Raw genomic sequence first — 19,593 nt, 5'->3', positions numbered from 1 at the left:
TGAGCTAGATGTGGCTCTTTTGATGGCTGCATCTGGCTCGCAGACAAATCTTTAATAAAAAATAATAATAATGTTAAAAATATAAAACATTCTCATGTATTACAGTCCATTCATTTCCTACCACTCATGTTCATGGTTGCGGGTGGCTGGAGCCAATCACAGCTGTCCTCCGGGACGACACCAAATTTTTATTGGATAATGCTTAACGTACACGGGTCGTTGTATGGCTCTCATGGAATTACATTTTAAAATATGTGGAGTTCATGACTCTCTCAGCCAAAAAGGTTCCCGACCCCTGGTGTAGAGTGTCCCTCAGTTGAAATTTATCTGAAGTTTTTCTCATCAGCTGGGGGGATGTGTTTTGGGGATGAGGACCACAGAAATCAAGTGCGTCCCTCAACGTAACAGGAACATACTATCAATATGACTATCACTGTTGATGTTTATCTTGATCACCTGGCTTTAGCTAGTGCTTGTCAGATTGCACCCATGTAAAGGTACTCTTCCCCCCTCCCCCCACCCCTTTTCATGTTGTCCTGTTTAGAAGGGAAATCACTATTGCAGCCCACTCTTAAATAGTAGGGACTTATGTTCTTCCATGAGGGATATCTAAATAAATTATTTGGAATTTTTTGCTTGAAAGACTCCCCGCTATTTATTTATTTAACCAATTATTTAACTTAAAGCAGAATGAGCTCCTGGATATTTGATACTTTAGGTTTTGTGTGTGTGTGATTTTTTTTTTATATATATATACTTTAGGTCAGTGGTCCCCATCCTTTTTTGGGCCACGGACCAGTTTAATGTCAGAAAATATTTTCACAGACCGGCTTTTAGGATGGGACCGATAAATGCACAAAATGAAATTATGCGACCGGTGTAAAAACTGGTATTTTTATTTATTTATTTAAAATTTTTATTTATTTATTCATTTTAGAGAGGAGAGAGAGAGGGAGAGAGAGAGACAGAGAGAGAGAGAGAGAGAGAGAGAGGAGAGAGAGACGGGGGGAGGAGCTGGAAGCATCAACTCCCATATGTGCCTTGACCAGGCAAGCCCAGGATTTCGAACTGGCGACCTCAGCATTTCCAGGTCGATGCTTTATCCACTGCGCCACCACAGGTCAGGCCAAAACTGGTATTTTTAAATATAATTGTCGAATTTACGAGACAAGCGTCAAGAGTGAGTCTTAGACGGATGTAACAGAGGGAATCTGGTCATTTTTTAAAAATAAAACATCGTTCAGACTTAAATATAAATAAAACGGGAATAATGTAAGTTATTTATTCTTTCTCTGTGGACCAGTACCAAATGACCCACGGACCGGTACCAGTCTGCGGCCTGGGGGTTGGGGCCACTGCTTTAGGTTATAATCCAATGCTACTTTTTTTTTTTTTTTTGTATTTTTCCAAAGCTGGAAATGGGGAGGCAGTCAGACAGATTCCGGCATGCGCCCAACTGGGATCCACCTGGCACGCCCACCAGGGGGCGATGTTCTGCCCATCCGGGGCGTCGCTCTGTCGCGACCAGAGCCACTCTAGCGCCTGGGGCAGAGGCCAAGGAGCCATCCCCAGCGCCCTGGCTATCTTTTGCTCCAGTGGAGCCTTGGCTGCGGGAGGGGAAGAGAGAGACAGAGAGGAAGGATTGGGGGAGGGGTGGAGAAGCAGATGGGCGCTTCTCCTGTGTGCCCTGGCCGGGAATTGAACCCGGGACTTCCGCACGCCAGGCCGACGCTCTACCACTGAGCCAACCGGCCAGGGCCCAATGCTACTTTTTTTTCTGCTCAGATTGTTCTACTGTTGGCCATTAGGAACTCTTTCAGTAGACTCCTCTATCTCTTTGATTTACCCCAGTTGTGTGTGAGTGGTTTTTGTTCATTCATTAGAGCACTTTCTTACTTCCGGTACTACTAAGATACTCCAGCCTCATCCTGTATATTTTCTGCCTCAAGGCTAGCATTAACCATTTCTCTAAGGAGCCTTAGTTCCTTTTAATGGAGAGTGGTATTAAAAACCAGGATCTGGGTTGTAGGTGTGCTCGTTGCTCCTGGGTGCTGTTTGGTTTTCTGTTTAATGTGAAAGTCCTTCCCACCAGTCACACTCCTACAGCCCCATGGATGTGAACCACTATTATTTGTCTTTGCTGTCTCCAAGAAGTACCTTCAGATAAGCCAGAAAGTTTTATATGCTGTTCACACATCAATGTTATCATTTAATCCTCAAAATATCCCTGTGAGGTGGATACTATTATTATTTTTATCTAAGGATATTATCCAGATGGCAAAATGTTGCAGCTAATTGGAGTTACGGAATGGAACTTCAGACCAAGCTCAGGACTGGTGGTGAAATCTTGATAACCTCAGGTGGGGGGAACTTAAAAGCAGCACGGTACAGGGGCCCCTGAAGAGGGAATGTTGGCTGAGCCCTGGGAGAATAGTGCTAAAGAGCCCTGAAAATGCAGCATTCTGAACCACTGCAGCTTGCTGGCATCATTTGGTGTCTGTTTCAGCTCTCTGGCACAGCAAATAAGCAGTTATTTTCCAAACATATTTCACAGATTGTTGTATTGTTGCCTCTCAGCTTTCTATTTTGCAGTTGTTCTGTTTTCTCTATAGGCCGAGTCTGTGACATTTCTGTTTTCCCCAGAACTTTATGTGGTCTGTACAAGTGTAAGAAGAGTCCACACTGTTAACACTGACTCCCGCTGTGAAGTAGGATTGGGCCAGGCTCTAATTCTTCAGGAACTGTGGTACTGATTGCTTTTTTTTTTTAAAGCACATACAGTACTTCTAAATTTTAAAACAAAGTTTGTAGGAGTCTCAGGAATACTTTATTATTTCTTTTTTTTTAATTTTTATTTATTAATTTATTTTTTACAGAGACAGAGAGTGAGTCAGAGAGAGGGATAGACAGGGACAGATAGACAGGAATGGAGAGAGATGAGAAGCATCAATCATTAGTTTTTCATTGCGCGTTGCAACACCTTAGTTGTTCATCGATTGCTTTCTCATATGTGCCTTGACCGCGGGCCTTCAGCAGACTGAGTAACCCCTTGCTTGAGCCAGCGACCTTGGGTCCAAGCTGGTGAACTTTGCTCAAACCAGATGAGTCTGTACTCAAGCTGGCAACCTCGGGGTCTCGAACCTGGGTGCTTCCGCATCCCAGTCCGATGCTCTATCCACTGCGCCACCTCCTGGTCAGGCTTTATTATTTCTTTTTGCTAGAGAGACACCCCTCCCTACAGGTCTCGCTTGGATTCTTAACACCTAAATGATGTTTGGTGCATAGCAGGTGCTTGGTAATACTGTTGAGTGACTGAATTGTCTTCTTTGTACCGTAGATGCGCTAACTGCTTTGACTGCCCTGGTTGCATGCACACCCTCTCCACCCGGGCGACAAGCATCTCCACGCAGCTTCCAGATGACCCAGCCAAGACCACCATGAAGAAAGCCTATTACCTGGCCTGTGGATTTTGTCGCTGGACCTCTAGAGATGTGGGCATGGCAGACAAATCTGTGGGTGAGTGAGGTAGACTTCAACTTGAGATTTTGTGAAATTCACAGTGCTGTCATTGCCCACGGAGTTGATTATGTGTGACCTGTTGGGCAGTAGGAACTAAAGTTAGATAAACCTTCTGCATTCCCAAATTCTCACATTTATGGACAATATTTCATCTAAGATGAGGTTAAATAGTGTTTTTAGAGTTGATAAAATAGCTTTTATAAATCTGACATTTTCTTAGAATGAAAATATTGATGCTCTTCATAAAAAATAAGTGTTCCTGATGACAAAACACACCATGAGCAAAACTAAAATAAAAGTGACAAATTAAGAAAAACATTTGGATCATGTACAGTAAACCTAAATATAAAGAACCAAAACTGAAGAACCTATAAATGAATAAGAAAGAGACTCAATAGAAAACAGGCAAAAGATAAGATCAGCAGCTCTCAGAGTGGAAATAAAAATGGTCAGTAACCAAAACGTACACACTGAAGGGGCCACAGTGGGATGAACGTGGCTGTCTTCACCCCACCCACTTAAGTAACCTTGCAGATTCCATGGGACGACCCTAACCTTGTTTGAAGTCAGAACTCATGTTTCACCCTCGACCTTTCTTTATACCTCTGCTCATTCTCTGGATATCATGAACTGCTTTGTACGGTTAATATTTCTATATGTGAGTTTTTGAAGTAGTTTTAACTCTAATACGAGTTCTTTGGAAACAAAGACCCTATATTATTTTATTTATTTATTTATTTATTTATTTATTCATTTTAGAGAGGAGAGGGAGAGAGAGAGAGACAGAAAGAGAGAAGGGGGGGAGGAGCTGGAAGCATCAACTCCCATATGTGCCTTGACCAGGCAAGCCCAGGGTTTTGAACTGGCGACCTCAGCGTTTCCAGGTTGACGCTTTATCCACTGCGCCACCACAGGTCAGGCAAGACCCTATATTAAATGTATGAATTCTTCATTTAGTTTTCATTGTCTAGTTGATTAGATTTATTATTTTACACACAACTTGATGAGGCATTATTTCCTTAAAAAGTCAGTAAATAAGCAGAAAGATATGTTCAACTTTTCTAAGTAGGGAAATGCAAATGAAAGCTATTGGTAAATTTTTTTATATCTGGTAATAGTCAAGTGTTGGCAAGAATATAGGGAAATAGTTCTTTTGTATGCTACCACTTGGAAGAGCATTTCACAACATCTGTTAAAATTTTAAATTGCTTTATTTCCTTCTGTCCTGCAATTTCATGTCCCAAGTATCTATCCTGAAGCAGTCAGACATGTGCTCAAGGATTCAAGAATTCATGTATGTATATGTATATGTGTATACATATGTACGTTGCTCACAAAAATTAGGGGGTCAGGGAACATGCAGATACTGTGGTACTTTTTAGCGTACTTATAGCGCATGTTCATCAATGAAATGAAAGTTGGTTTTGCATCTCATTTGCATAATCAAACAACTTTCTTTGACTTGTCATTTTTCTGATGTTCGTTTAATAAAAAAAAGCTTCATTTTTTATCACTTCATATTTATTTTGAAATATCCCCTAATTCTTGTGAGCAGTATATATATGTATATATATGTGTTTTTATAGATATTTATCAGTGAAACAGAAAAGTTATGTATTTGAACCTAAAGACTACCTAAAGCATTAATTACCTCTCTGTCATTTGAGCATTTCAGAGTGGAGGTGGCACTTATTTTTATTAGGAAACTTCCTTTATTTTTACATTTCCTGTACTTCAGAGTAGAAACATTATATAGTCAGTTCAGAATCTTGAGTTGCTATTTATTTTTTATTTAAATAGTAGCATTGCTTATCTCCGTTATCTTTTTTCTTTCTGAAATTTAATTTTCTGAAAACTTTTTAGACTTATTAAAAATTCCCATTTTTGAATTTTCATAAAAGATGTCTGCTTACTAATAAATACCTGAGAAACTCATAACAAACTCATGTCATTTGACATAACTAAAATGAAGGTGGACAATTCTTGCACAGTTTGAAAGTAAATATGGGCGACGTTTCTTTAGATTCAACTCGGTTGTTAAAAATATAATCCTTGACTCGGTGTGCTTTGCCACTTGGTTTAGAATGCTTGAGCTCTTGGTTATTTTTCTGACTTTGTACATTAAAATGATAAACTATTCCTTAGAAACAAAAAAAAGTAACTAAACAAGTATATCTTAGTTCCTTAAAAATGCTCAAAATGCTCATTGGTGAGTAGATATTTTCTGAAATGTGATTCATATTAGAATGATTACTTAGTACCTGACCTGTGGTGGTGCAGTAGATAAAGTCCTGACCTGGAGTGCTGACGTCACCAGTTCAAAACTCTGGGCTTGCCCAGTCAAGGCACATAGGAGAAGCAACTACTATGAGTTGACGCTTCCTGCTCCTTCCCCTCCCTCCCTCCCTCCTTCCCTCCTTTTTCTCTCTCTTTCTTTCCTCTCTCTAAAATGAATAAATAAAATATCTTTAAAAAAATAGAATGATTACTTAGCATCTTTTTAAATTTTGAGTATATATTTGTGTGTATATGATTTAATTTCAATGTAGCAAGCAAGTAGTTTGAATTTTTTGTGTGAATTTAAATGTAAAAAGATAAAAATACTTCAAAGTGGCATAGTAGACAGTATACCACAGTGAGTTAAAGTGTAGTTTTCCATGTTTGTATTCTGTCTCTTTAGCAAAGTAAAGAAACAAAGCCCACAAATTCAAATAGATTTCTGTTTGTTCCTCTGTAAGTGAATGTTTACACTTTTTTGGCTTGTGAGCCATTTAAGATTAGAGAATTTTTATTTCAGAACTGAAAACTTGTGTTTGCTTTTAGAAATCTCTCTTCTAGCATATCTTGACAGTGACAATTGAATTCTAGAAGCTCTTAAAAGGGTATAGATAGGCCCTGGCCGGTTGGCTCAGCGGTAGAGCGTCGGCCTAGCATGCGGAGGACCCGGGTTCGATTCCCGGCCAGGGCACACAGGAGAAGCGCCCATTTGCTTCTCCACCCCTCCGCCGCGCCTTCCTCTCTGTCTCTCTCTTCCCCTCCCGCAGCCAAGGCTCCATTGGAGCAAAAGATGGCCCGGGCGCTGGGGATGGCTCTGTGGCCTCTGCCTCAGGCGCTAGAGTGGCTCTGGTCGCAACATGGCGACGCCCAGGATGGGCAGAGCATCGCCCCCTGGTGGGCAGAGCTTCGCCCCTGGTGGGCGTGCCGGGTGGATCCCGGTCGGGCGCATGCGGGAGTCTGTCTGACTGTCTCTCCGTTTCCAGCTTCAGAAAAATGCAAAAAAAAAAAAAAAAAAAAAAAAAGGTATAGATAATTTCATTTCTTCATGATGTGATTGGTGTCTGAGGAGTCTGAAACCACTTCAGTCGGAACTGTTTGTTTATGAGTAAGCCACTGTGTCAGTAATATGCAGAGAAAAACTTACAGTGACGTTATGTCTCCCAAATTGCTGTGTAGAATAAATCGCCAGTTCTAAAGAAGCAATTATGTGGAACATTCAGATTTTTAAAAAAACAATTGCGTTAAGTAGGCAACCTTTAAGATATGAATAAAGTGCTTGATGTTCTTGCTGCCATTTCTTTTTATTTTATTTTATTTTATTTTTTATTTTTTTGTATTTTTCTGAAGCTGGAAACGGGGAGAGACAGTCAGACAGACTCCTGCATGCGCCCGACCGGGATCCACCCGGCACGCCCACCAGGGGCAACGCTCTGCCCACCAGGGGGCGATGCTCTGCCCTTCCGGGGCGTTGCTCTGCCGCGACCAGAGCCACTCTAGCGCCTGGGGCAGAGGCCAAGGAGCCATCCCCAGCGCCCGGGCCATCTTTGCTCCAATGGAGCCTCGGCTGCGGGAGGGGAAGAGAGAGACAGAGAGGAAGGAGGGGCGGGGTGGAGAAGCAAATGGGCGCTTCTCCTATGTGCCCTGGCCGGGAATCGAACCCGGGTCCCCGGCACGCCAGGCCGACGCTCTACCGCTGAGCCAACCGGCCAGGGCCTCTTGCTGCCATTTCTTGCAAGGGAGTTAGTGGCACCTTCAGCAGGAGTCCCTTCTGTTTTGAAAAAAATATACTTTAATACAAATATTACACATTCATGTATTTATACCCCTGCTTAAGAAAGTAAATATGGCTGTGGCTGGTTGGCTCAGTGGATAGCGTCAGTGGGTGTATGGACATCCTGGGTTCGATTCCTGCTGAGGGCACTCAAGAGAAGCTACCCTCTGCTTCTTCCCCCTCCCTCTTCCCATTGTCTCTCTTTCTCTCTCCCACAGCCAGTGGCTTGTTTGGTTCCCAGGTGCTGAGGATGACTCAGTTGGCCCAAGAGTTAGCCTCAGGCGCTAAAAATACTTGGTTGTGAGCATTAGCCCAAGACAGGGCTGCTGGATGGATTCCAGTTGGGGTGCATGTGGGAGTCTGTCTCACTATCTCCCTTCCTCTCACTTAAAAAAAAGGAAATATAACCAAAACAATTTATACTCCTGTGTTGCCTTCCTCCCATCCTCCTTCTCCTGCCTCTTAAAGAAAGGTAATTATCCCGATTCTGAATTCAGTGTTCATCAGTGTCCATTTATGTCTTTATAATTCTCCACAAATGTGTATAGCCAGTAGCAAATAATGGTTTTCAGTGTGAAACAAATGGAAACATACTGTATGTATCATGCTACAACTTTTCTCTATCAATATTATATTTATGATAGTTGATTTGATGCATGCTTTACCACAGTTTACTTAGTCTCCCTGTAAGGACATTTAGGTTGTTGTCAATCTTTCCCTTTTGACAACAGTACTGTTAGAAACATTCCTGTATGTGTTTCCTAAGTCACAAGAGTAAGTGTTTCTCTGCATAACTAAAAGTACCGTATTTCCCTATGTATAAGATGCTCCATGTATACGGTGCACCTTAATTTTGAGGCCCAAAATTTGAAAAAAAATGTGTTACATAAAGTTATTGAACTGAAGTTTTATTCATCATAAAATTCATACAACTCCTAATCACTATCAAAACTCCTGTCCATTAGCTTGTCCTTATCTGTGTCTGATGACAAATCACAGCCTTTAATAATAAGCACAAAAACAAGTGTGAAAAGAACAGGAAATGCAAGTAAAAAGATTTACAACCATTGTGTAAGACACACCCAGTTTTTCGAAAATGGTGCGTCTTATACATGGAGAAATACAGTAAAATGTCTGGTTTTAAGTTGTGTACATCTTTAAAATGGTATACCAGCTTTTCCTCCCACTAGTAATGGATGAGGGTAGACGACCCCTTCCTCTAGATCCTTTTTTTATTGGTATTGTTTTACCAAACTGATGGTTGCAAAATGGTATCTCATTATAGATAAATATATTTTTCATTTTTTTTGGTTAGCTTTATGGAGATGGAATTTACGTATAATAAAGTTCTCCAATTTTAAATGTAGACTTCTATGATTTTGACAAATGTGTATACTCATGTAGCCACGACCAGTCATGTTACAGAACAGTTCCATCGCCCCAAACATTTCTTCATGCCCTTTACAGTCAGTTTCTTCCCCTGATCTGGCTCCTGACCCACTGATAAGCTTTCTGTCGCTGTAATTTTGCCTATTCCAGAACTTTATATATATAATTGGAGTCTTGTAGTTAATAGTCTTTTGTGATTATTTTCTTTTACTTAACATTATACTTTTGAGGTTTGCCCGTGTTTTTGCTTTTTTTTGTGGAGTAGTGCACTGGTGTATGGATGTGCCACAGTTTGTTTCCTCCTTCTCTCGTTGATAGACGTTGGCTTTTTATTGTGGAGTAGCGCACTGGTGTATGGATGTGCCACAGTTTGTTTCCTCCTTCTCCCGTTGATAGACGTTGGCTTTTTATTGTGGAGTAGCGCACTGGTGTATGGATGTGCCACAGTTTGTTTCCTCCTTCTCCCGTTGATAGACGTTGGCTTTTTATTGTGGAGTAGCGCACTGGTGTATGGATGTGCCACAGTTTGTTTCCTCCTTCTCCCGTTGATAGATGTTGGCTTTTTTGCCGGGTTTTGTCTTGTGAATAAAGCTACTATGAACATTGTTTACAAATCTTAGTGTAAAAATGTTTTCTTTTTTCGTAAATAACGTACGAGTAGAATTGCTGGGTCATAGAGTTAGTGTGTATATTTAATGACTAGAAATTTCCAAACTATTTCCCACAGTGGCCGTACCATTTTGGATTCTCACCAGCAATGTAAGGAGAGTGCCAGTTCCTCAACAACCCTTAGCATTGTCAGGCTTTTTTATTTTAGCCCTTCTAGTGCGTGTGTGGGAATACCTCATTGTGGTTTTAATTTGCATTTTCTTAATGTGCTTATTTGCCACCCATATTTTCTTTGGTGAAGTGTTTGTACAAATCTTTTGCCCATTTTTTTAACTGAATTTTTGTCTTTTTATTGAGTTGTAGCAGTTATGTATTCTGGATACAGGCCCTTTGTTCAGTATATGTTTTGCAAATATATTCTTTCAGTCTGTGGCTTGCTTTTTTCTCAGCAGTGTCTTTTGAAGAACACGTTTCTAGTTTTGATGAGGTCCAATTTATCAATTTGTTATTTTACATTTTGTGCCTTTTATATCCTAGTGAAGCAACTTAGCCTAACCCAGGTCACTTAGATTTTCATTGATGTTTTCTTCTAGAAAGATTGTCGTTTTAGCTCTTACATGTAAGTATTGTCCATTTCAGAGTAAGTTTTGTGTATGCTGTGAGGTAGGGTTACAGGTTCACTTTTTTGGATGTGGGTGTCCAGTTGTAGCACCGTTTGTTGAAAGTATTCATTGTGGTGTTACTTTTGGCTTTCTGGAATAATAATGATTTGTGCTGTTTGTTTCTTATGAAAGAATTTATTTTCCAAACCAGGGTCAGAAAACAAAAATTTCACAGTGTTGCAGCAAAGAAAAGGCTTTTTGGAGCCAGAGTTTGAATCCTGGCTTTACCACTTACTACCTCTGTGACTTTGGGGCAAGTTATTTAACTCTCTGAGCCTCAATGTCCCCATTTTTAAAATATGGCTGATAATGAGTCCCTACCTCACAGGGTTATTACAAGAATAAAATGGTTATACCATTTCAGGTGTCTGGCACAGAGCTATGCCTGTTTTAGTGCTGGTGGTGATCATTATCACCTTTATTATATTTAAAGAAAAAATTTTATTCCGAGCATTGTGGTCTGTATTACTTCCAGGACTCTTTTTTGGAAGTTCTGTGACTTTATATTTTTAAGTGTTATTTTGTGGCCTGCAGATGATCTACTTTTGTGAAAATAAAATTTACCAAATTTTGAAAAATTCTTATTTAATATTTCTTTATTTTGCAGCTAGTGGTGGTTGGCAGGAACCTGAAAATCCTCACACTCAACGGGTAAGTAAAGGGTCATTAGAAAAAGGATGAAATAAGAAAAGATGGAAAGACTGAAGCTCTTTGATTTTATCAGTGGATGTGGCCCATGCTTAGAAATCCATAATGTGTATTTTGGTATCTATTACACAGAGCTAGTGTTTTTCATTGTAAGACATTAAATCACATTGGCCATTTTTTCCCATTAACTTAATAGAAAACCCTAGGTATAGTTAATTCTCTACTTAAGGTGTGAACTGAGAAAAGGAAATGATATGTTTTTGTTTCAACTAAGTTGAGGTACCATTTGTTCTCAAATACTCTTAGAAGTCAACATATAGGCATCTTTACTACTAGAAACACTGCTAATTTAGAAGATGCTCCTTGACTCACTAGTGGTTGCTTATAGAATCATGCATGACTGGATCATCCTGTAACAGTTCACAGAGCATGGATCTCTGCAGTATACATTAGAGCTTATTTTTTTGCCTCTGGAACTAGAATGTGAGGAAGATAATGAAATACTATTAAAGTGAAGTATGTACAATCAAACTGCAAATGAAACAATTTATAAGGCCCTGGCCAGTTGGCTCAGCGGTAGAGCGTTGGCCCAGTGTGTGGAAGTCCCGGGTTTGATTCCCAGTCAGGGCACACAGGAGAAGCACCTATCTGCTTCTCCACCCCTCCCCCTCTCCTTCCTCTCTGTCTCTCTCTTCCCCTCCTGCAGCCAAAGCTCCACTGGAGCAAAGTTGGCCCGGGCACTGAGGACGGCTCCATGGCCTTCACCTCAGGTGTTAGAATGGCTCCAGCTGCAATGGAGCAATGCCCCAGATGGGTAGAGCATTGCCCTCTGGTGGGCATGCCAGGTAGATCCTGGTCAGGTGCATGTGGGAGTCTCTCTACCTCCCACTTCTAACTTTGGAAAAATACAAAAAAAAAAAAAAAAAAAAGAAAAGAAGAAAATTTATAATTAACCATTTATGATATCAGCAACAATTAGAAATACTGAAGATATCCCGAGTGATGGTATGGAGAATTGGACCTTTTTATATATACTGTTGTTAGTGTAAATTAGTACAAATTTCTTGAGCTCTCAGCAGTATCTACTTTCTGGACTCTGACCTACAGAAGTACTTAGACACTTATGTATACAATATATTCCCATCATACATTTATTGAGCACTTTGTGCTAGGGACTGTCCTGAACAATAGGAACACATGGTCCCTGCACTCACAGAGCTTAAATTTAATAACAAAACAAAATCAGATAATCCCCAGGTAAAGGGAAAACTAAGTGATGTGATGAAGAGAAATTTTGCCATGTGGACATGTATTAGGGGCGATTTCAACCAATTAGGTCCACATCTGAGGATGTTGCTAAGATGAGGACCACAGGCACCGAAGGGAAAGAGTTCAAGGCAGGAGATCAGCATATGCAAGGAGCTTGTGAGTGAAAGAAGCAAATCAGTTGTAGGTGAGTGTGACAAGTGGAACATAGCATTGAATGACTGGAGAGAAGTATTTGCTGTCAGACCATGTAGGACCATATAGACCAGAGTTTTTCAACTGGTGGTCTGTGGACTGGTCCGTCAGAAATTTTGTGCTGGTCTGCCTAAGAGTTAACCACCCTGATGCATGAAGATTATAGACCTAGCGATCTTAGCTGAATTTGCTTATGCTCAGGGTGATTTCTGCCTTAGTGGCCTCCAAAATAATTCTATTTTCACCGGTTCCCATGTTTAAAAGTTGAAAACCACTGATGTAGACCAAGCTAAGGAGTCCGAGAAGCCTTTAAAGGCTTTTTTTTCCTTTAAAGGTTTTAAGCAAAGACCTGACAGGATCAGAATACTATTTCCAGAGTATAATTGCTACTGAATTGAGAGGACAAGAGTGGGTACTAGGAGACCATTAAGTCCTATCGCAGAGGAGAAGAAAAAGAATGAGGTAGATGTATTTGTACTGGATGGGAAGTTTATGATATTTTCAGTGGAGAAGAATGTTATAAGCTCTTTTCTTATATGAAGAATAAAAAGACCTGTGTTTACTTTTAAACATATAAAAGCTATATGTCTATACATGGTGGTGTTTTTTGTTTTTTCTTTGTATTTTTCTGAAGTGAGAAGCCGTGGGGAGGCAGGCAGACGGATAGACTCCTGTATGCGCCTGACCGGGATCCACCCAGCATGCCCACCAGGGGGCGATACTTGGCTCCTCTGGGGCCTTGCTCTGCTGCAATCAGAGCCATTCTAGCGCCTGAGGTGGAGGCCATGGAGCCGTCCTCAGCACCCGGGCCAACTTTGCTCCAATGGAGCCTTGGCTGTGGGAAGGGAAAGAGAGCTAGAGGCAAAGGAGAGGGGGAGGGGTAGAGAAGCAGATGGGCGCTTCTCCTGTGTGCCCTGGCTGGAAATCAAACCCGGGACTTCCACACACCGGGCCGACCACTGAGTCAACTGACCAGGGTCTATATATACATGGGTTTTTTAAGTGTATACAAAATAAAATACCATGCCTGCCTGTAAGTGTGTAAGAAAGATACCTGTAGTAGTGGATACCTCTGGTGAGGGCAGGGTAGATGTGGGTACAAAGGATAAAAGAGAAGTTTCACTTGTATTTTCTGTTTGTATATCGTTTGAACTTTTGACAGTCAACATGTATTGTTCTTATGATTAAAATATATTTTAAAAATGAAAATATGTGTTGAAGTGGGAGAGATAATAGAGTAAGAAATGTCAGATGTTAGAACTAGATGCTCCTGTGGCTGTGCGAGGGGAAGTAAGTAATGACGTAAAGGAGCAGTGAGGAGGAAGCATGGCATCCTCCCGAAGTCTCTTCATTGTCCACTTCCTCCTGTTGTTGACGTTGAAGGTTCCATTTCAATTCCAAAATGGATGTGTAATGAAGATAAATTCTCCTTGAAGGGCAAACCTGCCACCCTAATAATTTGTCTTCTCTATTTATTATGTGTCTAGTCAGTGTAGCGGATTAATTTTGTATGTTTCCTGTTAGCTTTTTCATGAAACAAATACTGAGTCTTTGATTTATTGCAGATGAACAAACTGATTGAATATTACCAGCAGCTTGCTCAGAAGGAGAAGGTTGAGCGAGATCGCAAGAAACTAGCACGGCGCAGAAACTATATGCCTTTGGCCTTTTCGGTGAGGACTTAGTTCAGAAAGGAGTTTGCAGTTCATTGTTCAAGACCTCTGGGCATAAGAGCAGTGATTATTTCAGAGAGTGGTTGTTGTCCCTAGATCCCTGAAGGATAGATAACAGAGAGTTTCCTCAAATGATAGGGGTTTAAGTCCAGCAGTTATACTTTACCATGTTACAGACATTTCTGTCTCTTTCCCCATCATTGCCCTTTCCCTTCTGATTATCCTTCAGAGACTAGTGTTTCATTCTGTAAGTGCCACAGAACTGTTACAACTCTTGGATGTTTCGGAAACTTGGAAGTGGTAGATTTTATTCATATTACCATATAACCCACCTTTGACATCCTCGTAGTAGTGGTTTTCCAGCTCTAGTTATAGTTTTGGGGTTCCCTTTCCATATTTCTCCAATATAAAAAACACTGATTTTACATACTGTGTGTGTGTGGTTAAATAGAGTAATATATGCAATAGAGTAATATATGCAAAAGTAATTTTTGATAGCAAATATTTATAGAAGTCATTCTTTACTGGTCTGAATGCTACCAGTCAGAAGCTAGAGATTAGGATTTGGAGCTTTTGTTATTGTCCCCATTTTATTTGCTCTCACAGAACAATTTGTTTTCTGTGTGTTTGCTTGGAACCAAACAAGTTGGCTTCTAATAAATACCATTTGTTGAATGGCAGTGAGTGGTGTGTCAAGCACTGCGCTAAGCACTTACACATATTATTTTATTTAATTGTCACAATAATCCCATGGAATAGATAGCATGTCCCCATTTTGCAGTTGAGGAAGTGAGACCTATAATGGATAAATAACTTGTACTGCTTCTGCATGAGAATTAGTTAAGCCATCGAAACCCTAAGAACTGGTAAGGTCCATATTAAAATATCTAGAATTTAATAAAACAGTTAAACTTGCAAAGCATCTATTTGCCAAAAGACTTGAAGGAAGCCTTAGAGAGTTTTTCTGCATAGTCCAGTGATGCAAACAGCATATGCACTAGTCCATTTAGGAGAGGGATTTGAATTAAATGCATCATTTTTCCAACTTTCCCATATAACCTGCCTGCTGTATGAGTTTGCTTCTATCTTATGCTGCATTTTTTGTCTCTGTTGCAACCTGCTGCTATTTTGGGGCCTACAGCAACACACTATTCATGTAGTGGTAAGTTCTCTTTTATGATTCTTGCTAACCCTGAAGAAGTTAGCGGATGATCACTGGTGTTCCAAGAAGACATTCGTCGTGTGCCGTAGACACTCCACCTAGCTCTGGTCTAAGCCATAGCTTAGTTACTTTTAGATTAGTTAAAAAAAATCATATTTTGTTCAATTTTACTGTATTAGTGTAGTTTCGGTCTCTATGTTTGGTGCTTTTATTATTATTTTAAGATTAAGATGATTTGGAGCTACAGATTCTTCTCTTTAGAAGAAGCTTTCAAATCGGTTTGTTTTGGTTTTGTTTGTTTGTTTTTTGCTTATTTCCCTGAGCTTCTCATGCTGTCCCACCCCAAATTTTTTCTTTTGATAAACAAGATATTTAAAGGTAGAATTTCTAATAGGAATTTCTGAACTCTCTTTAGGACAAATATGGCCTTGGAACCAGGCTTCAGCGACCGCGAGCTGGCGCGACCATCAGTACCCTTGCTGGACTTTCGTAAGTTTGGACATTAAGTGCCTTTGAGGGAAAACGCAGGTATCAAAATGAGTATTGGAGGAAAGTGATTTTTAAGTAAATGCATAACAGTTGCCAACGGTGAAGATGATTCTCATACTTAGAAAAGACCTACACAGAAACAATATTCTATAATAGAGGAATACTTCAGTTTTTGATATCATAGACTTTGAGGATAATCAGGTGGACCCTGATAAATGACTGCTTTTTCTCTTTTAGTCTTAAAGAAGGCGAGGACCAGAAAGAGATCAGGATTGAGCCAGCTCAAGCTGTAGATGAGGTGGAACCTCTCCCTGAAGACTATTACACAAGACCAGTAAACTTAACGGAGGGTAATTATACACCTGAGTCTACCTTTGTTTATATTTTATAACTAATTCTGCTTTTGTTACTTTTATGCCTTGTGATTTGAGATTTTTATTAACATAGTTATTAGTAAATTAAATTATGTAGAAAATAGATGCAATAGAAATAATTGTTTGAAGAACTTTAAAACGTCCCATTTCTACATGGTAGTTTTTTGAAGAACACTGTGCACAAAAACAGTGTTTTGTGTAATCATTTCATGGAAGTCATTGTGAGCAAGTCACTGACGTAAGCGTGGATTCTGCCTTTCCTGCTAGTCACCACCCTCCAGCAGCGCCTCTTGCAGCCTGACTTCCAGCCAATCTGTGCTTCTCAGCTCTATCCTCGCCACAAACATCTTCTGATCAAGCGGTCCCTGCGCTGCCGGGTAAGGTTGCATTCTGTAGAGTTGCCATTGGTACCAGGATTGATGTGATGTTTAAATCTACTTCAACCAAGAATGTATGCCTTCTAGGCTGGTAGAGAGGAAATAAAAAAGGACTAAATAATTAAAAGAAAACACAAAAGAAGGAAAATCAGCAAAATCTAAATTGTTCAGTACACATAGGAAGTATTCAGCATGTGTTAGTTTTACCATTTCAGTAGTTTTGAAACATTGCAAGGGTATAATGATATTTGATAGTGTGGTTGCTTCTATCTAGAAGTTCAGAACATCTTTTTTATATTTTGGTTATCTGTACCATACACTATTGCAAAACATGTGGTCTTGCAGCAAAATAAAACGAAACTATAATAAGTGCTGTCCTTTTGAACTTAGTAGCTCCCTGGATCAGCAGAGTATGTTTTTGTTTTCCTCTGATTCTTACTGTATTTTTTATTTTTAGAAATGTGAACATAATTTGAGTAAGCCAGAATTTAATCCAACATCTATCAAATTTAAAATCCAGTTGGTTGCTGTGTGAGTATTTTGGGATTGGTGTTTTTGGTTACTGTTCCGGGTTTTCTTTTTCCCCATTGTGAAATGTGCTTACTCTTGGCTTAAAAAAGAAAACTGCATGCCTGACCAGTGGTAGCACAGTGGATAGAGCATAGACCTGGGATGTTGAGGTCCCAGGTTCAAAACCTGGAGGTCACCAGCTTGAGTGTGGGATCATTAAAATGATCCCATGGTCACATGGCTTGAAGCCCAAGGTCACTGGCTTGAGCAAGGCTCAGTGGCTTAGCCTGAGACCCCTGGTCAGGCACGTATTGGAAGCAATCAGTGAACAACTAAAGAGACACAACTACGAGTGGATGCTTCTCATGCTTCTCATCTCTCTCCCTTCCTGTCTGTCTCTCCCTTAAAAACAAACAAAAAACTACATTAAAATAATCTTGCTGTTACTGTTTAGGTTTTGAATTATATACCTTTTAGATTTATAGAAATGAATCACTATCTCAAAAATATATCATAAATATATAGGGAAGGTATCTTCCTTAATACCCATATATCTGTAGTTTCTAAACTAGAAGTATACATAAGATTTCAGAAAGAACTCATTACCAGTTTGGCTTACTGTCTTAAGTTTTTATGTGGTGATGATAAAATTTTCTAAAATTCTTTTTATTTGACATGTTCTAATTAACATGAAAAAATCTTTTCTTTGCTGTACTAACTTAAGAAAAAGGAATAATTTTATGAGACTCGGTGACCATTAATGCATTTTTTATTCATGCACAGCAATTATATCCCAGAAGTGAGAATCATGTCCATTCCCAACCTTCGCTACATGAAGGTTAGTACTTTGCTTATTAATAGGAAAAGAACTAATTGATCAAAAATGTGTATTTGGCATGGGATGCAATGACTAAGAGATAAAAAGGAAAGTTTGGAATAATAAAGAGCACTGGCCAGATGGCTCCACTGGTTGGAGCATCTTGCCGAAGCACAGAGGAGTAATAAAGAGATTGAGATTTTAAATTTCTTTAAGCTGGGATTCTTGACAGTAGCGTCTGTGAGTGGAGGCAGGCGAAGCCGTGTGCACACACAGAGAGGTGCTGTTGTGGGTGTTGAAGAGGAAGATGTTGAACTGCAGGCATCTTTAGCTCTTCTCCATCCTCTCGTGTGTGCATGTAGCGGATACCAGGATTATCTAGATTTTGTTCCCACAGCCCCTCTACTCTGAGGTCCTTATCTGTGCCCCGTCTCCCCCCACAAACCCCTAGTGAATTGTAGGATATTCTGCAGCAGCCTCTTTAGGTCTTCCTTTCATGGTACCCATAAAAACATTTATAAGGTCCCTGTTCATTTTAAAGATTTTGTTGCTAATCTCAAAAGAGCATAAAACAAGAGCAAACTATGGTTCAAGAACTCTAAAAACTCTTTTATAGTCTTGATGTGCCTTTTTTTTCCTGTTGCTACATCTGATGAGTCTGTGGCTCCCATATTTTATTTATGATGGTTACTTCCTTTTAGTCCTTAGGTGGAGGACTGAGTGGAGCAAGAGTTGTAAACTTTAATCACTTTTAATCACTTATATATATTCTTTAGAATCTCTGGATCTAGTAACTGGCCCTCTCTATGGGATGTTCCATTTCCTCAGTGAAATAGCAACTCTAGGAGTATATGGCTTACCATATAGATAACACACAGGAATGAGTGAGCTCTTTTGGGATGCAGTAATGGAGAGGTGTGGGTGGGTGTCGCTGCCTGGGAGCAGTTGGGGAAAGCAGGTGATGATTTTGTGAAATATTTGGAATAGCAGCTAAGAACATGGATGTAGGTGGCAGTAGAGGAACATGTCTGAGAGGTGCTTTTCCTATTTCACAGGAGAGCCAGGTCCTCCTGACTCTTACAAATCCAGTGGAGAACCTCACCCATGTGACACTGCTGGAGTGTGATGAGGGCGACCCTGATAATATCAACAGCACTGCTAAGGTGGGAGCATTCGGCCTTATCCTGACTGACCCTGACTTTTCCCGGAGCGAGGTCCTGGCTTAAGGACTCCACACTGTCTCTCATTTCCATATCCAAGTAGTCATTAGTTCTTTTGATTCTACCTCCCAAGGTTTTTCTTTATCTGCAGACATACTACCACTGCCCTCTTGGAAGGACTCGTCATTTCTTACCTAGACTGACAGTAACTTCCTGGCTGACCTCACTGTTTTAGTCTCTTCTGCTTCCATTCTAGTCCGTCTTCTCTCTTGCCACTAGGGTGATCTTTCTAAAACCTAACTTTGGTCATGATATGATGATTATTTGCTATTCCTCTGACTTTGAGATGGAATTCAAATTCCTTGGCCTAGCAGAAGAGCTTACTGCCCAGCTTTGCCTGTCTTCTAGGTGATCTTCCCCCAGGCCCCCGAATTGAGCATTCTCCCAATCATACATGTTAATGGTGTGATCTGAGCAGATCTAGTAGATTGTGAACTTCCATGTGGAGAATTGCATATGCTATTTGAATGCCTCCCTCTTGTCCCCAGCCCCATGCCCACACCTCCCTGTCAGTCTAATGCAGAGGTTCTCAAACTTTTTGAAGTCAGGGTGCATTTAAAATCCTACAAATAATTGTAGGCGCACTATATACAAATTTCTGAGAAATATGTTATAATAATTAAGTCAAATATTAA

At 40.2% G+C, this 19,593-nt stretch overlaps 1 protein-coding gene across 3 annotated transcripts in view; it reads left to right on the top strand.

Moving 5' to 3' along the window:
* The window catches only part of DCTN4 (dynactin subunit 4), a 32,893-nt gene that overhangs the window by 5,277 nt on the left and 8,023 nt on the right, over positions 1-19,593 (top strand). For 2 of the 3 annotated variants that reach the window (XM_066343995.1, XM_066343997.1), the window contains exons 3-12: positions 3,338-3,516; positions 10,835-10,878; positions 13,902-14,009; positions 15,151-15,171; positions 15,587-15,660; positions 15,898-16,010; positions 16,302-16,411; positions 16,869-16,942; positions 17,705-17,759; positions 18,794-18,901. In XM_066343995.1, coding sequence (XP_066200092.1) covers positions 3,338-3,516; positions 10,835-10,878; positions 13,902-14,009; positions 15,151-15,171; positions 15,587-15,660; positions 15,898-16,010; positions 16,302-16,411; positions 16,869-16,942; positions 17,705-17,759; positions 18,794-18,901 — 886 coding nt within the window. The remainder of the gene's footprint in view (positions 1-3,337; positions 3,517-10,834; positions 10,879-13,901; positions 14,010-15,150; positions 15,172-15,586; positions 15,661-15,897; positions 16,011-16,301; positions 16,412-16,868; positions 16,943-17,704; positions 17,760-18,793; positions 18,902-19,593) is intronic. The other variant, XM_066343996.1, reaches the window with a different exon arrangement.

The sequence above is a fragment of the Saccopteryx leptura genome, chromosome 6 (genome assembly GCF_036850995.1).
Source record: "Saccopteryx leptura isolate mSacLep1 chromosome 6, mSacLep1_pri_phased_curated, whole genome shotgun sequence".
Lineage (NCBI taxonomy): Eukaryota > Metazoa > Chordata > Mammalia > Chiroptera > Emballonuridae > Saccopteryx > Saccopteryx leptura.
This window is presented reverse-complemented; position numbering and strand designations above follow the sequence as displayed.